This window comes from Dermacentor albipictus, chromosome 9, assembly GCF_038994185.2.
Source record: "Dermacentor albipictus isolate Rhodes 1998 colony chromosome 9, USDA_Dalb.pri_finalv2, whole genome shotgun sequence".
Classification (NCBI taxonomy): Eukaryota; Metazoa; Arthropoda; class Arachnida; order Ixodida; family Ixodidae; genus Dermacentor; species Dermacentor albipictus.
In genome coordinates this window covers 108,409,936-108,430,139 of record NC_091829.1, presented here as the reverse complement: position 1 = coordinate 108,430,139, position 20,204 = coordinate 108,409,936, and the positions used below count along the sequence as shown (strand labels likewise).

The 20,204-nt window shown below is 50.1% G+C and overlaps 1 protein-coding gene across 1 annotated transcript in view; it reads left to right on the top strand.

The window, feature by feature from the left end:
- Positions 1 to 204: 204 nt before the first annotated feature.
- LOC139050013 (uncharacterized) overlaps positions 205 to 20,204 on the top strand; it is a 28,085-nt gene continuing 8,085 nt past the window's right edge. The window contains exon 1 of the mRNA XM_070526084.1: positions 205 to 549. Coding sequence (XP_070382185.1) covers positions 513 to 549 — 37 coding nt within the window. The 5' untranslated portion in view covers positions 205 to 512. The remainder of the gene's footprint in view (positions 550 to 20,204) is intronic.

Here is a 20,204-nt window from a genome sequence, read left to right as displayed (position 1 = left end):
GAGGACAAAGATAAAAAGCGTATGACGCTTACACACCCAACTTTGACGTTTCTCTACCACCATAGTTCTCATATGAAAAGACATGCATTCTCGTGTTATCATACAAGAATGTGGGTGTTTATAAACAGGGATGGGTCAGAAATTGTATTCGTCCTCTAGTCCGACGTCGTCTGAGTAGTGTCCGCAGGAAGCTGTTGGCCACTCCTACGCCGGCGTCCAGTGCGGAGGACCCGCTGTGTGGCTTGGAGTGGGGCCAGACTCCGCCCTCCTTACGTCTCTCTTCGGACGACTCGGCGATCACCAGCTTCATGAGGCCACGGGCGAGAACCTCCAGAAGTCCTCTGCGCGTGTGGCACTCTACCCCGCATGGGGCACCACGTAGTAGGTTCGTCTCCACGTGAGACATCAGCACGACCGACTCGGCTGCCTTGCTCTGGACGCTCGTCAAGGCAGCGAGTGCGGAGAGGACGCCGAGCGCGTGCCACAGGTTGCACGCCCTGGACCGCGGGGAGATGGTCATCACCCAGCTGCTGCCCGAGTTGCAGGAAGGTGCGTGGCTCTTTGAGGCACGTTGGTTCTCTCCCCTGTGGCGTTCCGCTGCTGAACGTGGACACGCGGCCGTGATTACGCGATGACGCGCTCGATGACAGTGTTCGAGAGGCACGACACTTTCTCAAGGAGGCCTGGATGTGCCTTAGAGAAATGCTTTAAATGTGACACACTACAGTATTGCGTAGAGGAAAGGTGTAGGTGGTTTCAATTTCCACGAGCTTTTCAAGGGCACCCCATTTCTCCTGTTAAGAATAACGTTCGTTCTTCGCATGCATTACAGTTATTATGCAAGAAAACCGCTTGAAAGCCCGCGTGAACGCGCAGCTCTCTCGCGACTGGCAGCAAGAAGGGCAGTTCCCTCTGACACTCCACTCGCAGCAACATTTGTTTCGGAGGTAGCAATATCGATTGTGATTTACCGATTATTGATTGATTTTTTACGTTCCCTTGCAACGTGGGGGTTATGAGAATCGCCGTGATGAAAGGACCTCTGGAGGGATTTTTTTACTTCACTTGGATTTATTTTTAAATGAGCACGGACATATTTCAGGCTGTTCTCTTCTTGCGTGGAAAGAGTTGTCTGGAGAGTTAAATAACTTGTGTGGCCCGAACGGCCCGATGTAGCAACATAGGAGGAGAAGGAGCGAGCCGGAGCGAGTATCAAGATGTGTCGATGGGGCCCTTCTCCCGCGAGACTACTCGCATCGTGCCGTCGCGATACGGTCACCTCCTGGGAAACTATATCGACACTGGTTATAGAAAATAAATTATTTAGAGCGCTCTAACGCTTACTGATATTTCTAAGGTTTATAGGTGGCGTACTTTCCTAAAAAAACAAAGTCTCAAATATCCTGTCGCCCCTTTGACGTGCACTCGGAGCTCAGAACACCAGTCCTACTTGCATTCAGCCTTCGGCGGAAATGGAACCGGGGCTGAGCAGCAAGACGCTAGAGACAATTTAGACATAAGAGGCAAAGGAGAGAAGCAGCGCAGGTGAGAAGGGGCGTTATCCAGGCTGGCTCTCACCTGCGCAGACTATCGCCTCATGCTCGAGTTGAGGCCATAGTGAGAAAGCCCGTGAACCCTGGCTTCGTTGTGCGCTACGTTCTAGCAATGCAGTTCGACAACATTCTGACTAACCTGGTGGAAGGACAGACCACCGGCATGCAACTCGAGTTGCAGAGTTTTCCTTCGTTCAGCAGCTTCACGTTGGTCATCCACAAACAATTGTTCTCGCTTAGTGGGCTTGCCGATATTGAGCCCCGCCTGACTTCGCGACGGTTGGTCTCTTCTCTTTTTAGGATATACGCTACCTTTTACTCATGTATTGCAACGCACATGCTGCGCCATTACTGTTCTTTGTCACGATATTCTAGCGCAAGTTGTACGCGTGAAATGCCTACTTATATTACACAGAAAATGAAATAAATGTCTTGTTACTGACATTCAAAAAGTAACATTTCTTGAACTAATAAAGAAATGAAATAAGGTATTGTGTGAGCAAAATCCTAACAGTATACTTATTTGTGTTAGAAAAACTTTACTTCAGTTTGTTTTGCTGTAGGGTTTCGCTGCAGGCAGGGCTAGAAGACGTGGCAAACTTAAACAGAATTTGCTCAGTAACGAATGTTCTGAACGACGAATCGTAACATATGCTCTGAATTTCATCTCCCAAAGTAAACATCCCTGCACATCACTTCTTTGAAATTTTCTCTGTAAACAACTGCTTGAAAATCGGCCGTCCATTTGGAAACAATTCCCATTGGTTGTGAAGGCCGTGCCAAATGAGCTTCAGATTAGTTTCAATGACGTGATGGAAGTTAAGGCAATAGCATCGCTCCCATGAGATCTTCGCCCAGAAAACTGATTTTCCTTCAAATGCATAAACAGTAAGCGCAATCCAAGTGTAGCGATTACACAACACTTTATTCTTGGAATACATGTGTCTATCAATTTCATTTTTCGATAAAATCGACCACAGCTGTGTCATGTGCAGCTAACGATAGAAGCCTTGAAAGCTACCGGAAATTGAGTAAGGACAGCAGCCTTCTTCCAGCTAAAACTTACGGCATTCTCCAAACCTTCAACCATATCCTACAAAACAGAATACAGCAAGCTGTTATATATATACACGCATTGTCTAAGTGTCGTAACCGGACTATATTCGGTTAGGCACTCGCGCAGCTCGGTTTTAGAGTGCAGCTCTTGGGCGCCCGTCCCTGCGGCGAGCGTCGGCGTCCCTCGTAACCGAGCGAACGCGAAGCGCAGCAGGTGATGAAAGACAGCGATAGCGAATAGAGCGCGAGGAGGAAAGCGGAGGAGGAGGGTGCTGCGGAACCATGAGGCGGAAAGGGCAGGAAGAGGGCATGGCGAAAGCGCGAGACGAAAGCGTAGTGGCGCACAAGACTCTGGCTTCGAGATGGCGCCAGAGTAGCGCGTATTGTGTGTTCACCAGTCACGCCACCGTACCACATATGGAAACAAAGCTTTGCATGAGCGGAGATCTCTCTGCGCGACGGCTGCTATGAATCGCGCCCACGCGTCACGCACGCTCTGCCTCTCTTGATCTCCCGATTAGAGAGGCAGTCACGCCACGATTCACTCCGTTTGCAACGTGCTGCACGAGACAGATTGTCCGCGCCAGCCAATATATCGCGAAATGAAAACACGTATAGAGCTGCGCTCAAATTTCACATTAAGGAGTGTCATTATTGTCGATGAATTTTAAAAATTAGTGTTCTAAAGTATATTCACTGGTCAAAGACAGCCATTGTAATATGCTGGGTGCCAGATCACTGTGGTATGCTAGGAAATGAACTAGCAGACCAGAATGTCAAACAAATGTCAAACAGATGTCAAACAGGTTGCAAGTCAGGATGTGAAGAGATTTGTACGGCAGAGGCTCCAAAACCGCTCGCAGAGAGCGGGATATAAAATAAGATTACTTATTAAAACCACTATTACTGAAAAGTCCTGTACTGAAGCTTCCTAGGCTTCCAGAAGTAGCTCTCTGAAGATTACGAATAGGACACACACGCACGCACGTACGCAGAACGCTCGTACAAATTTTTATCGTTGGAGACTCGCCAACCTGTCAGAAATGTGGAGAGCAACTAACTGCTCGGCATATTTTGCTTGAATGTCCTGATTTTCATGGGGACCTTTATTTTAAACGCGTTGGTACACATCATATACCTCGTCACCCTGCCCGGTTTTCGTCAGATGGAGGAATGCTTCCTTTTTAAACTGTTTCAAAATACCCTGAAGTAGTGAATTTTTTTTAACCCTATCAATTATCAGCTATCACTAGTGTTTCTCTACGGTGAGCAAGTACTGCAATAACATGCTCTTATTGTGGCTTTACACACATCTGTGTGAGTCACGCTTGCGATGTTAATGATATCGGTGTTAGACTTTCTTACTTTAGCATTTTTCCTTGTTTTGTGGTCATGATTATATGCGCTGTTTTTAATTGTTGAGCGATAGCGCCCTTCTCGCAGCAGTCGTTCATGTATTGGGTAATCGCCTTTATAGAGGGGTCATCGTGATTCCGTAGCATTTTGTTGCTGATGCCATCGGAGCCCGGAGCGGATTTCGGGCGCAGGTACTGCAGCGCCTGCCTAACTTCTGCTTACTTCACAGGTACACCCATGAGCAAAATTATACGGATCACGGGAGCGCATGCCAAACTGCATCGAAACGCCGTCTACCGACGCGGTGCCTGCTCTCGAGAGTGCCGCTAGAGCAGCGGTGTGCATGCGCGTCCCATCATATCTGCTGGCCTGACACGTAGCTTTGTCTGACGTCGCTGTGGTGCTCGTAGACTAAACGTCTACAGGGCGTCGTTTTCGCTCCTCCGTCGCATCTGGGCCATTGTTTTACGCAGCGGCTGCGGCTGCGTTGGCACGCGCGTCCGCCGCGCTTCGCTTTCATTCTTTTTCGGGGGGAATTATCGCACGTCGCACTGCCTTGTCTGACGCCTTTAGACAACTCTCACAAAGTGGCCTTCTGCGGCTTTGTGTTGTACCCGCCGTGGTTGCTCAGTGGCAATGGTGTTAGGCTGCTGAGCTGCTGAGGGATCGAATCCCGGCCACGGCGGCCGCATTTCGAAGGGGGCGAAATGCCAAAAACACCCGTGTGCTTAGATTTAGGTGCACGTTGTCGAAATTTCCGGAGTCCTCCACTACGGCGTGCCTCATAATCAGAAAGTGGTTTTGGCACGTAAAACACCAGAATTCATTTATTTGTGTTATCTCGAACTGTTCCAATGCTTGCTGCCGCAGGTAGATGCAAGGTTTTGCAATCTGTGTCAGTCGTCGCGTTAAGAGGTAGAACTGAGCTGCAGGGGCTACTATGCTCCGCAAGCAGCAGGATGCTAAAAGGAGAAATTAACGGCACCGTACTGCATTTATTTATTCAAACCCTTCAACAAGGCTTGAACAAGAAATGCACGTGAGGGTGCCACTACAGACAGCAGCGGGAACGCTGACACATGCGCGAGAACATAAAATCAGGTGCAGCGGTGAGGTGCACGCTGCCGTGAAGTTCCAATTACGGTTGCCCCCTTTCGAATCGGGTCGGGGTTACCGACCTGAATCACTGGTTGGGGTGACCATCGACAGACTGCCGTCTTGAGGGCGCTTAGGACGAGCCAACGTGTTGCTTTTAAATTCGGAAATTATATTTTCGCAAATGTATGCATGATTTTACTGCACTGTCAATTTTCCATAGGCGGCGATGACGCCTCGAAGGTGCCGTGGTATCCACTCGTAGCGCGATGCCATGAGGAGATCCAGACCGGTGATTCAGGTCCGTAACCTCGTCCCAATTCGCAAGGTGGAAACGGTAATTGGAACTTCACGGCAGCGTGCACCGCACAGCTGCACCTGTTTTTATATACTCGCGCATGTGTCAGCGTTGCCGCTCCGGTCTGTAGTGGCACCCTTGCGTGCTTTTCTTGTTCAAGCCTTGTTGAAGGGCTTGAAGAAGTGAAGGCTAATTTCTCCTTTTAGCATCCTGCTTTTTGTGGAGCATAGTAGACCCTGCAGCTCCATTCTACTTCCTAACGCGATGGCGGACACCGATTGCAAAACCTTGCTTCCACTTGCGGCAGCAAACATTGGAACAGTTCGAGATAACGCAAAGCCGCAGAAGGCCACTTTGCGCGAGTCATCTAAAGACGTCAGAGAAGACAGTGCGGCGTGCCATAATTCCCCCAAAGAATGAAAGCGAAGCGCGGCGGACGCGCGCGCCAGCCCAGCAGCAGCCGCTGCGTAAAACAGTGGCCCAGATGCGACGGAACAGCGAAAACGACGCCCAGTGGACGTTTATTCTATGAGCACCACAGCGACGTTAGGCAAAGCCACATGTCAGGCCAGCATATATGACGGGACGCGCATACGCACCACTGCTCTAGCGGCCCTCTCGACAGCAGGCACCGCGTCGGTAGACGGCGCGTCGATGCAGTTTGGCACGTGCGCCTGTGGTCCTTGTACTTTTGCTCACGGGTGTACGACCAATTCGAGGTTTTCCTCTCCAGTATAGCGCGGTTACGCAATCTGCGCTTGGTCTCCTATGTTTAGTGATTCGACCTCTTTCAGTAATTCTGTTTCTGTGCTTGCATATGCGTGGGTTTACTTATTGATGTAGTGCCTTTGCCCAATTTTACCGTGTTCAGGGTCAATCAAGTGCTGTAGTATATTCCGTTTTTTGCCGAGTTTCTTCCATTCTACCATGATGACGGATGTTCGTTTCCTTCGCGGGGGTCCACCGTTAATTGCTGTTTCAAGGATATAATGGTTACTTACAAGATTTTCCAGGGTGTTTGTCCAATGTGCATCATGCGTGTTTCTCATAAATGTAAAATCTGGCGTAGTATCGATGCTGACACTATTGCCTATACTGGTGGGTGTTTGCCCGTCCGTTACTAGGGTAACGTGGGCCCTTTGCGCCCAAAGCGATATATTCCTGCCTTTCGCGGTGTCGTTTTTGTACCCCAAGCATTGGTCCGGTGCGATATAGTCCCCCAGTGCTACCAATGCCTGATGATTGGCTATAGTTCTTGTTTGTCTAATTAACTCTCCAAACCTCATCTTGTTGCTTCTAGGGCTGATTTAAACATTTAGTACGCATAAACTCTCTTCATGTTGTCGTTTAGGGATTATCTCGATTAGGACGTGGTCCACGCTTATAACCCCTCTATCGTGTGTTGGTACAGGTAAATTTCTGTTAACTAGGGTTGAGACAGGCGTGTTCTTGCTCGCTGTACCATGCGTTTTATATCCAGACAGTTTGGCTGCCCCCCCCCCCCCCCCGCTTCGTGCAAAAGAGGAGGAGGAGGAAGTAAACTTTATTGCCCTAGAAAGAGTAATTCAGCGGTCGGGCCGGATGTCTTCATCTTCTAATAGTTGATGCCGATCTCCGGCCTGCATGGTTGGCGCCCCTATTCCAGGGCACCACTGAGCGTGGCTGCTCGTCGGGCATGATCCACCAGCCTCCGTTGGAGGCTAGGGTCGCCGCTGGAGAGCACGCTCTCCCACTGCTCCGCATTCGGATTTTCTATGTTGTGGAATGCCTTATTCGTATTGCACTCCCATGTGATGTGATAAAGAGTGGGTATTGAGCCACACCACGGGCATGTGTCCCTGTATTGACCTGGGAACATTTTGTGTAGCATATGTGAATTTGGGAAAGTTCCTGTCTGCAGCTTTCGCCAGTAAACTGCCTGTTCTTGAGTGAGTGTATTGTGAGGTGGGAGATATCTGATCCTCGTCCCTCTATGGTAATTTAGTATGTCAGTGTACGTTGGGATCACTGTTATAAAGTCCTCAGGATCTCTGTTTAGGCCCGCTCGGTTCGTATGCTCGCGAGCGATCCTATCTACCCTTTGGTTGCCCTCAATCTCAGTGTGCTCCGCTACCCAAAAGATGGTGTGTCTAATGTGTTTATTCTGTTGGCCAGCACGGATGAAGATTTGGAGCGCTTTTAGACCAATTCTGCCGTTAATGTAGTTTCGACATGCTTCCTTGGAGTCTGTTAGAATTATAAGGGATCTATTTGTGCGGTAGCCCTCCACAGCTGCTAGAGCAACAGCCGTTTCCTCTCCCTCGGTTACCGTACAATCCCGTGCCGACGCGCAGGCGATTTCCCTCTAGTCCGAGCTAATTACTGCCGTGACGACTCTTTGTTCTTTTTCCCTTCGTTCTCGAGGATATACCGCGGCGTCCGTGTATACCGTGTTCGCCTTGGTTGCTAGGTATTTTTCTACATACTTTGTCCTAGCGTTCCGCCTGGCTGTGTGTAAATTCGGGTCCATGTTTCTTGGCAGGGACCCTACTTCGATGGTACTGCGATACTCATCGGGTAGGTTTGCCGTTCTTTGTTCTTCCCTCTCAATTTCTTTATGCCCCAGTTTTTTTAGGAGCTCTCTGCCCGTGGTAGTATGCTTGAATCTGAGTAGCTGCGACCCTAATTGTGCTTCTTTGAGCTCCTCGAACGTGTTGTGGAGTCCAAGGCCCAGCAGCTTCTCTGTCGAGTTGTTGGCCGGCAGGTGAAGCGCTGTTTTAAACGCTTTTCTTATGATGGCGTCGGCCTGGTTTCGTTCACCTTTGTTTGTGTAGTAATATGAGAGGGCGTACGCAGTCCGGCTGATTATGAGGCTCTTAACCAACTTGACTGTATCTTCCTCCTTCATGCCACTTCTATTTTGCGAGACGCGGGTGATCATACGTGCCACTTGTGCCGTCGCTTGCTTGAGTATGTTTACGGTGTGTGCGCGGCGTTGATTGCTCTGCACCCACATTCCCAGAATCCTGACAGCTTCTTTTTCTGGTATTTTTTTGTCCTTCTAGGGTGACGCTGATTTGTTCTTCCGAGCGTTTTCCTCTTCTGACTCGCAGGAGCTCTGACTTCTCCGTCGAGCAGGCGAGGCCTCTTTCCCTAACACATTCTTCCACGCATGTTGCTGCGGCTTGTAGTCGTTCTTCTTTTTGGCTGAGCGAGCCTTGGTTAGTCCCGATGGTGATATCATCGGCATAAATGGCGTGATGTATGCCGTTGATCCCTTCCAGCTTCCGGGCTATCCCAATCATTGCAATGTTGAAAAGGATCGGTGAGATCACGGACCCCTGCGGGGTTCCTTTGTTAGGCGTGTGGAACTCGTCTGTCCGCAGGTCTTCTAACCCCACCGTGGCTGTTCTGTTTGATAGGAACGCTGTCACGTAGCCGTGGATTCTTCGTCCGCTATTGAGATCGTCCAGTCCCTTGAGGATGGCTGCGTGGCTGACGTTGTCGAATGCTCCTTTGACATCGAGTGCGATTATTATGTTTTCTCCGTTGTAGGGGATGTTGCTTAGAACCCCCTCTTTAATTTGTAGCAGGACGTCTTGAGTTGATAATTTGGTGCGAAAGCCGAACATACTGTGGGGATACAGATCTTCATCTTCCATGTATTGTTGTAGCCTCCTTGTCACGATTCGCTCGTACAACTTGTCAAGGCACGAAGTGAATGATATCGGCCGTAGGCTTTCAACTAGTAGCTTTTTCCCTGGCTTGGGGTCATAACTACTTCCGCATGTTTCCATTCCTCTGGCAGTGTCCCCACTTCCCAATGTGCGTTGAGGAAGTTCGTCAGCTGTGTGACCGCCTCATCACTTAGGTTGCGGATTAATGCGTTCCTAATCTTGTCCGCACCTGCTGCTGTGTTCCGGGTCGATGCCTTAACTGCTGCGAAAACTTCCTCCCTTGTGATGGGTCTGTCTAGGTCGGCGTTTTCTTCGCCTCGGTATCTCTCCGTGTACGCTTAGGGTTTATCTTGCCCGTAGCACTTTACACGGACTTTTCCAGTAGCTCTTCTTCTGTCCCTTCAAATATATGTACTAGTCTTTGGATGGCCTTGTTACTTTCTGACTTGGTCTTGATGGGTCCATTAGAGCCTTGAGGATACGCCAGGTTTTTGCGGTGCTGAGGGTTCTATTCAGCGAGTCGCTAAACTTTTGCCAACTTTGTCGTGTGAGTTGGGCTGCCTATTCCTCTGCCTCCTTGGTAACCTCCGCTATCTTCTTCTTTAACTTCTTATTTCGTCGTTGTTTCTTCCACCTTTTTGTTAGTCCACGCCTTGCCTCCCATAGCCTGAGGAGTCGCGAGTCCACCTCCGGTGTTTGCTCTGACCTTTCGACCTCCTGGGTGTATTGTTGTTGTATTTCCTTTAAGTTGTTTGCACCATTCCTCTATGGAGGTTATCGCCCCCCCCCCCCCCATGTGCTTGCATTCTTTGCGAAAAGCGTTCCAGTTCGTTATTTTGGCTCTTCCTATCTTGCGCTTGACGTTCCCTGCCGACACTTGCGTTCTTATAATATAATGGTCGCTACCCAGGTTCTCCAGCAGGTTCTCCCACTTGGCTTGCCTAGCTCCCCTGACGTATGTCAGGTCTGGGCATGTGTCGGGACTAACACTGTTGCCTAGGCGCGTTGGATGGTTTGCATCCGTTAAAAGGGTGCAGCTTGTGATTTCTGCTGCGTCGCTAACTTGCGTTCCCTTCTTAGTGTCTTTTTGATATCCCCAGCTCTGCCCTCTGGCATTAAAGTCACCAATTATGAGCAGGGTGTTGGATTTCACTAGCTTGCTGGCTCCTATGAAAGGTTTCTGAAAATCCCCGTCATTTTGTCGCGGTGGACTGCATGAGTTTATAATGAAAGTGCTTTTTTGTTTCCCCTTTTTCTTTGGAATTATCTCTGTCACGATGTGTTCTATCCGCGTGTCCGGAATTTCATCGTGTGCTATGGCGACTAGTTGTTTACTAATTAAGGTGGCCGTGCGATCTTTTTCTTGGCACGTGTATCCCTTGAGTGTCGGCACGGTGTTTGTCTCCTGCAGCGCGATCATGTCAGGAGGACTTAACTGTGAATTTATGAATTGCTGTAGCGGGCCTTGCTTTTTGCGGTAGCCTCTGCAGTTCCACTGCAATATATTTAATGTGTTGTTTCTGGCCATGTTGGTTTATCGTTGGTTGTTGTTATACTTTGGTTTTGGGTGCCGAATCTTTTTGCATGTTTTCAAGCGTCGTAGCCTGGCAATCGATTCCTTCCACAGATTTCTGCATTATTGTTACTGGTACTTGTTACTGCTACGAGTAATAGATTTTCAGCGGGGGTGTGCCACCATCCACCCTTATGCTCGTATTCTTCAGGGGAGATTCTGTCCCTCCACTCCAACGAAGTCAATGTCTTCTGCCGGTGTTGGCCCTTGGCGGAGCTGGGCCCAGTCTCCACTCAGGGTGTGGAAGATCTGCCGGCCCTGGGGTTGTCGTATACCAGTGTGAGGGATAGCTCGGCCTCTGGCGTGGCAGCTCACGAAAGTCGCTGATGTGTCCCAGAGAGGGGTCCTCCTACCAAAGCCTTGTTGTTCTTGGAAGGCGTTCCGACGTTTCTCTTCGTCGAAGGACGGTTTAGTCTTGAAAATCCGCTCGCAATCATGGAAAATTTACGGAGACCATGGATAGCGCGGCTTCTCAGCTTGGCCTCGAAGCCACCTGACACGGAGTATAGTCCAAGCGAAGTCATTTCCCCAAAAGTGTGCCGTGTGGCGGCTTTGCCTCAACGTGGCTATATCTACGACGGTGCACCCTTTACAGGGATGTAGTGTAATGTGCTTATTTTCGTATATATTGACGCCATTGGAATTGTCAATACCATTAAATTTACCTACTTTGCCACGGATTTTAGCATTTTGACCTTCAATAACTAAAATGTTACCCATTGCTGCGGTGCCGTCAAAAGACAGAGATGGATAACAATTTCTCGGTGCCGTAAAGCTCCCTTTTACACCATGTTCATTTCATGGTGCTTACTACTACCGCTGCCCGAGCTTTGTGCGAGTGGGTGCATGTGTGTTTATCTTTTTCTTGTACTTTCGTCTTTTGATCTCTAGTTATATATTGACCCTACCCGCCGTGGTTGCTCAGTGGCTATGGTGTTAGGCTGCTGAGCATGAGGTCGCGGGATCAAATACCGGCCACGGCGGCCGCATTTCGATGGGGGCGATATGCGAAAACACCCGTGTACTTAGATTTAGGTGCACGTTAAAGAACCCCAGATGGTCGAAATTTCCGGATTCCACCACTACGGCGGGCCTCATAACCAGAAAGTGATTTTGGCACGTAAAACCTGATATTTTTTTTACATATTGAACCTGTAGTAGCATGTCAAAGCTTTCGTTCGTCGAACCTGAATTATTCAGTGAGGTGGATATTAGTTGCACGAGAAAGTTACATATTCAGCCAACAAAAAAAAAACACTTAACTTCTTATTTAGTTACCTTTAGGCACATATTGCTATTTATAAATTGTAGCGGGTGAGCTTGCAAGGCGCGTTCACTTGGAATGAATCTACAGAATGACGCCGAATGACAGCCTGTTTCTTTTTGCCCACTGCAGAACTGGTGACTCTTCCAGCGTCCTCCAAATACACGTGTCTTGCGCTAGCCGATTCCTACTTCCACCTGCAAATTTCCAAAGTTTATCACCACAGCTAATTCACTGCTGTTCGGAAATATACTAACTCCCCATAAAAATGCCCTGTTCATCCACTTACATTATTAACAACTTTCTTTTATGCATTTATGCACAAAAGTGACTGGAGCTCCCATGTATTTCATCCCGCACTTTGGGTTATATTTCAAAACTTGTGTCATCCTGGAGTTTCATTTGAAGTGAATACGTCTTGCAAACTCATGCGCTACATTTCGTCAATTGTAATATGTACCGTAAAGCAATTAAGTTAATTAGTGAACATTGTGTTTTGTGAAATGTTTCGATTTATCATGCTGGAAGTGTCCGCCTCTTCGAATAGCCCAGCTCAAGGACAAGAACTGCGCTGTCTGCCACCAACGATGTCTAACATTTCCGGGAAGCTTAGTGGCTACGATGTTGAGCTGCTAAGCACGAGGTCGCGGGATCAAATCGCGGCCCCGATGGCCGCGTTTCGATGGGGGACAAATGCAAAACGCACCCCCACTGCTGCGTGCCTCATTATCAAATCGTGGTTTTGGCGTGTAAATTTAACCCCAGAATTCATTCAAAAATTACGGAAAAGACAAGAATGATCACCCCATACATACCCTATACTGCATTAGCATGCCAAACCTTTTGTTCAACTAACGTTCCCACGTTTCATTAAAAGTGAATGCTCGTTGATATGCGGTTTTCTAGCGAAACGTTTTTTTTTTCTATACTGGAATTATGTAAATGGCGGGTGGGCTATGCGGAGTGACTATCACGTCTAGGCACGCGATCCGGCCTAACGCAGCACCAGCATTTTGAGCAGCGCGTGTGTGTGCACGTGTGTGCGTGCGCCACGTGACCGGCTTCCCACACTTCCCATACCTTTTGCCACTTCAACCCTTCTAATGCTAACGCGTTAAGAAAAGTTGTTCCGTCTGCTTGGGTAACTCATTTTCGGCATAATTTTCCTTCAGAACACTCCCGAGTTGTCTCTAAAGGCTCATTCAGACTAGGCCAACCCGACACGGATTTCGATCTGCCGACTGTTGGCGAAAGCGCTTTTTTACCTTCATGTCGGTGCCTTTGTCGCACTGTACCGACGCTGAGCTCCCCGCCGGTTGTCGGCAGGTAGTCGGCGTCGGTATGGTGCGACAGAGGTGCCCACACGAAGGAAAAAACGCTTTCGCCAATATTCGGCAGATCGAAATCCGTGTCGAGTCGGCCTAGGGTGAGTGAGCCTTAAGAGTTTTTTGACACTGCGAAAAAGTTGATAGTGACAAAATGCGACGTCGGTAAAAATAGAGTGGTTGCAGGGCCGTAGCCAGGGGGGGGGGAGGGGGGCTTATGGGGCTTCAGTCCCCCCCCCCCCCCCGAAATGTTTTCGTGCTGTCCATGCACCGCCGACCGAAGCGAGCCCCGGCGCCGGAAATCACTCTGGAGTTTTTCTAGAATGCCCTTTTCACGCTCGAAAAGACATTTAACCGCGAAGATTGCAAACTCGGGCTGGATTTCGTGGCAACGCACATACACCGGGAGTCACATAATGTCAAGCAGTCCCATCCGAGCACAAAGTTTCAAGGGCGCTTTGTTGGTGTGCGGGCTCGCCGCGGCATCTCACTGAGGCCACGGAATCCATGGAGCGCATGGATATCAATTGCGAAACTTTATGGGTATAAATTCCATAAGCTCTTGATGTGAAAGGTGCATTGACATTTCCAAAGTTGTGCTTTAGATTTTCAATTGCGGAACTTTGTGGGTTTAATGTTGTTATAAACATTTGACGCCGAGGGTCTATTGACTTTTCTAAAGTCTTACATCGCAACATATAAGACAAGCCAAATCAACACACTAGCAGATGAGTTGACAAAGCAGGCAGCGAGGTCCAATGAGACGAAGCGTTGGGGTAGTTCATTTGTGCCGTCATGTCACATAAAAAAATATCAGGATTTTTTTTTACCCTACGCCAGAATATCCATGTCAAGACACTAAAGCCAGCCAAAGTAACTACGTTCTTATTTATTTTTTCCACTTTGACTTTTATTCGCGAGGACACATTAAGCCTCTTCAATTTTTTTTTGTTCTCGCTACCCTACCCGCGGGCTCCCAGAGCCAGCCAGAGCGCATACGTTTTTCTCGTATGGCCCCGACCACCATGCGGTGCACTTCGGTGCGCGTTCGGTTTGCTCTGGCCGAGTGAATTTCCACCGGACAGAGTTGTGGACGCTTTCTGGCTAACAGACGAGAAAAAAAAACAATGGTCGCTCGCCGCCATCACTGTGGGGACTCGAAGGATCGCGCCGCATTCCTTGAGCGGGACCTTTCCGGAAAGTCTTGTTTTGCCGCTGTAGGATACTGAGCAGTATGCGTATGGTTCTCAGTGGACCAAGCGTCTCATATTTTCTTCGGTATTCCTTCCGTAGCCCCATTAGGTGCCCGAAGTAGGCATTAGATTCTGGCCAACATACTTTCCTATGCGTTTTTTTTTTTCATTTCGGTGCCTCCGCCTCACAGAAAAAAAAATACATTGTTGCGGCGCAGCGAATTGTCGTATGGCTAAAGTTCGATTTTGATACTTCTTTTGCGGAAAGTAATGGGCGACGGGAAGCTTCAGTTGCCGGATACATGTATTATATTGTTGCGGGAAGAAAGCAGGCCCACGAGTGTAAAATAACTTATATTTACAAATGATGGATATGGCGTTCAGGCAACCGCCAGACTTCGTCTTTCTCTAGTCCAACTCAACGTCTTCCTTCACTTCACCGTAACATCACCCTCCCGGTGGGGGAGCTCCGTCCCGGTGCAAGTTAAACAGCCTCACTTATTGGGGGGACATAGGGCTTGAGCCTGGTGACGTGAACAACATCACTGGTTAAGTTGGGAGGCACGGAAGGCTGACCGAGTGGGGCGATCTCGTAGGTCACGTCGGACAGTTGGCGTAAGATCTGGTACGGACCAGAAAAACGGGACAGTAATTTTTCCGACAAGCCGACACGACGTGAAGGCGTCCAGAGAAGGACAAGGGAACCAGGTGAAAAATGGTGGTCTCGGTGCCGAAGGTCGTAGCGTCGCTTTTGAGAAGCTTGCGAGACTGTGAGGCGATGACGGGCGACATCTCGGGCCTGGGCGGCTAAGTCAATAGCCTCGCGAGCGTAAGCAGTGCTGGGTGACTGTACTGCGGAAGGTAGCAACGTGTCAAAAGGCAAGGTGGGGTCGCGGCCGTACAAAAGGAAAAATGGTGAAAATCCGGCAGTGTCGTGACGGGACGAGTTGTATGCGAAAGTGACGTATGGTAAAGCGACGTCCCAGTCGCGGTGATCGTTGGAGACGTACATGGCGAGCATTTCAGTGAGTGTGCGGTTGAGTCGCTCGGTGAGGCCGTTCGTTTGAGGGTGGTACGCGGTAGCAATCCGATGTTCTGTAGAACAGGAGCGGAGCAGATCATCAACGACCTTCGATAGAAAGTAGCGGCCGCGATCCGTCAGCAACTGGCGAGGGGCGCCGTGGTGCAGGATGACGTCTTTTAGTAAGAAGTCGGCGACATCTGTAGCGCAGCTGGTTGGCAGGGCTCGTGCGATGGCATATCTAGTGGCATAATCGGTTGCTACAGCAATCCATTTGTTTCCTTTGATGGAAATTGGAAACGGACCAAGGAGGTCGAGGCCCACACGGAAGAAGGGCTCTGTAGGTATATCAATGGGTTGAAGCAAACCAGCGGGAGGCATAGCAGGCGTCTTCCGGCGCTGACACAGGTCGCAAGAAGCGACATAACGGCGCACAGAGCGATAAATGCCAGGCCAGAAGAAGCGGCGCCGCAGGTGGTCGTAAGTACGAGTGACGCCCAGATGTCCAGCAGTAGGAGCGTCATGAAGTTGCTGGAGCACGGTGAGTCGAAGGTGCTTGGGGACGACTAGGAGGAGCTCCGGGCCGTCAGGACGAACGCTACGACGGTATAAAGTTCCATCGCGCAAGGTGAACATCCGAAGGGACGGGTCATTGGGAGAGGAGCTTAGGCGGTCCATAAGTGTTCGAAGAACAGGATCCTTGCGCTGCTCGTCGCCAATGTGGAGGAAGCCGGAGAGGGACAGAATACTGATGTCCGAGTCTGCATCGGTATCGTCCGGTTGATCCACGGGATTGCGGGACAGGCAGTCAGCGTCTTTATGCAGGCGTCCTGACTTATATATAATAGAAAATGTATATTCTTGTAGGCGCAATGCCCAACGTGCAAGTCGTCCAGTTGGGTCCTTCAAAGAGGAGAGCCAGCAGAGGGCGTGATGGTCGGTGACAACGCAGAAGCTCCGACCGAAAAGGTACGGGCGAAATTTCGCGACCGCCCATACGAGCGCGAGACATTCTCTCTCGGTAATGGAGTAATTTCGCTCGGGCGTGGAAAGGCGGCGGCTAGCGTAAGCGATGACACGGTCTTGGCCCTGTTGACGCTGAGCGAGGACAGCGCCGATGCCATGACCACTCGCGTCAGTTCGTACTTCAGTGGGCGCAGAAGGGTCAAAGTGGGAGAGAATCGGGGAAGTGGTAAGCCGCTCAATCAGGGTAGAGAAGGCTTTCTCCTGTAGCGGTCCCCAAGAGAAAGAGGCGTCTTTCTTAAGAAGGTCAGTGAGAGGGTGAGCGATGTCCGCAAAATTTTTCACAAATCGCCGAAAATAAGAGCATAAGCCCAGAAAACTACGGACATCGTTCGTTGAACAAGGTACAGGAAAATTTCGCACGGCGTGAACTTTCTGTGGATCAGGTTGGATTCCGGCGGCGTTGACGAGATGACCAAGCATGTTAATTTCACGGCGACCGAAATGGCACTTGGAGGAGTTTAGCTGAAGGCCAGCCCTGCGAAACACGGAGAGTATGGTTGTGAGGCGCCGCAGGTGGCTCTCAAAGTTCGGCGAAAACACAATCACATCGTCGAGGTAACACAGGCATGTAGACCACTTCAAGCCGCGCAAGAGAGAGTCCATCATGCGCTCGAATGTAGCTGGCGCATTGCATAATCCAAAGGGCATGACTTTAAATTGGTACAGACCGTCCGGTGTGACAAAGGCGGTTTTCTCGCGGTCCATCTCATCGACGCTAATCTGCCAATAGCCGGAGCGGAGGTCAATTGATGAAAAGTATTGGGATCCGTGAAGGCAGTCAAGAGCGTCATCAATGCGAGGCAAGGGATAAACATCCTTCTTTGTTATCCGGTTGAGGTGACGGTAGTCAACGCAGAAGCGCCACGAGTTATCTTTTTTCTTTACTAAGACAACCGGTGATGCCCACGGGCTACTGGAGGGTTCAATGATGTCCTTGTCCATCATCCTGTCTACTTCTTTCTGTATGATGGCCCTTTCTGTTGCCGAGACACGATATGGCCGCCTATGAATGGGGCTGGCGTCACCGGTGTTGATGCGATGCGTGACAACAGATGTCTGGCCAAGTGGACGCTCGTCCAAATCAAAGATGTCCCGATAAGATGACAGGAGATGACGAAGAGCTGTTGTTTGCTCGGAAGGAAGGTCGGGGGCGATCATCTTAGAAACATCGTCCGCAGGCGTCGAGTACGAAGGAGTGGATGACAAAGGTCCGTTCGTACTGAGGAAGGATTCAGAGGTCAAAAAAGAAATCTGAAATTCTTCCAAAGGAGTGATATGCGCTATGGCGATACCGTGTGGCAAAACATGTGACGAGAACCCAAAATTGAGGATGGGCACGCGAGCGCAGTTTTCGCGGATCCGAATTAAGGTGCTCGGTAGGGCAATATTACGCGACAAAACCACGTCAGTAAGCGGCGACAGGACGTACTCGCCATCAGGTACGGGAGGACAGGGCGTCAGCAGGACATTTGTAGCAGCCTGTGGAGACAGCCTTGCAAATTCAGCAGCACATAAGCGGTGTGGAGCACAAGTGGTTGCGTCGGCAGGAAGCGGCAGGTCCAACTGTACAACACCTGCGGAGCAGTCAATTTGGGCAGAGTGTTTCGAAAGGAAGTCGAGGCCGAGAATTAGGTCGTGTGGGCAGTGTTCAAGGACGATAAATAGAACAACGGTATAATGGCCCCCAATGGTCACACGTGCTGTGCACATTCCAAGGACAGGTGACGTACTCCCATCGGCGACTCGCACGGTGCACGGTACGGCGGGGGTCAGAACCTTTTTGAGCCGGCGGCGGAGAGCAGCGCTCATAACTGAAAGCTGCGCTCCTGTATCAACGAGAGATCTAACAGGAACGCCATCGACTTCAATGTCCAGCAGGTTTCCACATGTAGGCAGGGTCAATAGAGGATTTGTGGGCCGGGTCGGAGTTGCAGCTTCACCTCCGGGAGCTGCACCGCCTAGTTTCCCGAAGCGAAGCGACCGGTTGCAGAAGGGGACGAAGAGCGGTGAACGAGAGGCGAACGGGACCTACGACCTTGCGGAGACGGCGATCGGCTGGATCTTGGTGGAGCACTGTCGGCGTTGATGTTCCTAGTCGGCGTATAGGGCGAGAAAGTGCGATTGTCGGGTACTTGGCTGTAGTGACTCGGAGACGACCACCGAGGAGGCGACGACCAGTGGTTGCGGCAATGACGGGCGATGTGTCCAATACCGGAACAATTAAAACAGATGGGTTTATCATCCGCTGTGCGCCATTCAGCTGGGTTGCGACGGAGTGGTGGAAAGCTTTGCGTCCGGGAGCGAGCGGTCGGAGAAATTTGGTAGGTGTTGGTATGGCGGACTGAGCAGAGAGATGGAATGCCCAAACTTGCTATTTCCTCCCGAACGACCGCTTGTATAAGGGAGATAGCGGGTACGCTTTCCCGACAGTCTGAACGAACGGGAGCCGGGGCCATGGCCTCAAGCTCACGGCGAACGATGCGCGTTATTTCTTCCGGTCCTGCGGGCTGAACGAACCGCGGCGGGTCTTCGCAAGAAGATGTCGCGGCGGTATTGGGCAACCGGTCGAAAGTTTGAGTGACGCGGCGGCCCTTCGCTTGTTCGAAGCGCCGGCACTCCTTAATAATTGCATCCACAGTGGCACAATCCTTACACATCAAGAGATTGAAGGCATCGTCTGCAATACCTTTCAATATATGGCCAATCTTGTCTGCCTCGGTCATGTTGTCATCAGCCTTGCGACAGAGGGCCAGCACATCCTGTATGTACACGACATAGGATTCTGTGGACGTCTGAGCGCGGCACGCAAGTTCTTTTTTAGCTGCCAGCTGACGACCGACAGGTCTGCCGAACAGGTCTCGCATTTTTTCTTTGCAAACATCCCAGCTCGTTAGGTCAGCTTCATGTGTGTCATACCATTGCTTCGCAGTTCCCTTCAGATAAAATATTACGTTTGCAAGCATCATTGTAGGATCCCACCTGTTGTTGTCGCACACTCGCTCGTACATCGTAAGCCAGTCCTCGACGTCGACGTTGTCCGTGCCACAAAATGTTCCCGGGTCCCGTGGGTGAGTGAGGATGACCGTGGGCACGGGCTGCCGAGGCGTTGTCGCTTGTGTCGGTTGATTTGCCATTGTGGCAGCAGGTAGATGACGTCCGCTGCGAAGTTCCGTGGTGGTACCCCGCACCTCCACCAAAATGTTGCGGGAAGAAAGCAGGCCCACGAGTGTAAAATAACTTATATTTACAAATGATGGATATGGCGTTCAGGCAACCGCCAGACTTCGTCTTTCTCTAGTCCAACTCAACGTCTTCCTTCACTTCACCGTAACAATATTATTGCGAAAGCAATTATATGGACACTCCAGGCGCATTCCTGCCATCGCCCTCATGTTTCGTATAAAGTCCAAGGGTGATAACATCGTGACCACGCGCTGCATGCTGTATGTGCGAGTGAAAGCGTAGGAGGGGAGGTGGAATGGGTGAGCCGACGATGGTGGCTCAGTCTTGTGTGCGCAAAGGAGAAAAGCGGGGAGCAAGCGCGCCGCCTTCCGTCGTGCGCAATACATCGGGGGGGAGTGGATGGAATGGGGGCGGAATCTAGGATTCTGTGAATCTATGATTGTGCAACATGTTTATTTGTCTTGTTTGACGCATTATATACAGTTACTACTTCTTACATACATAGACTCATTGGGGACTTATACGTATATTTATATGTCTTGTTGCGAGGTTTTGTGTATACATGCAGTGAACTTTGTTTCCAGTGACACTTTTTTGTCCTTTAT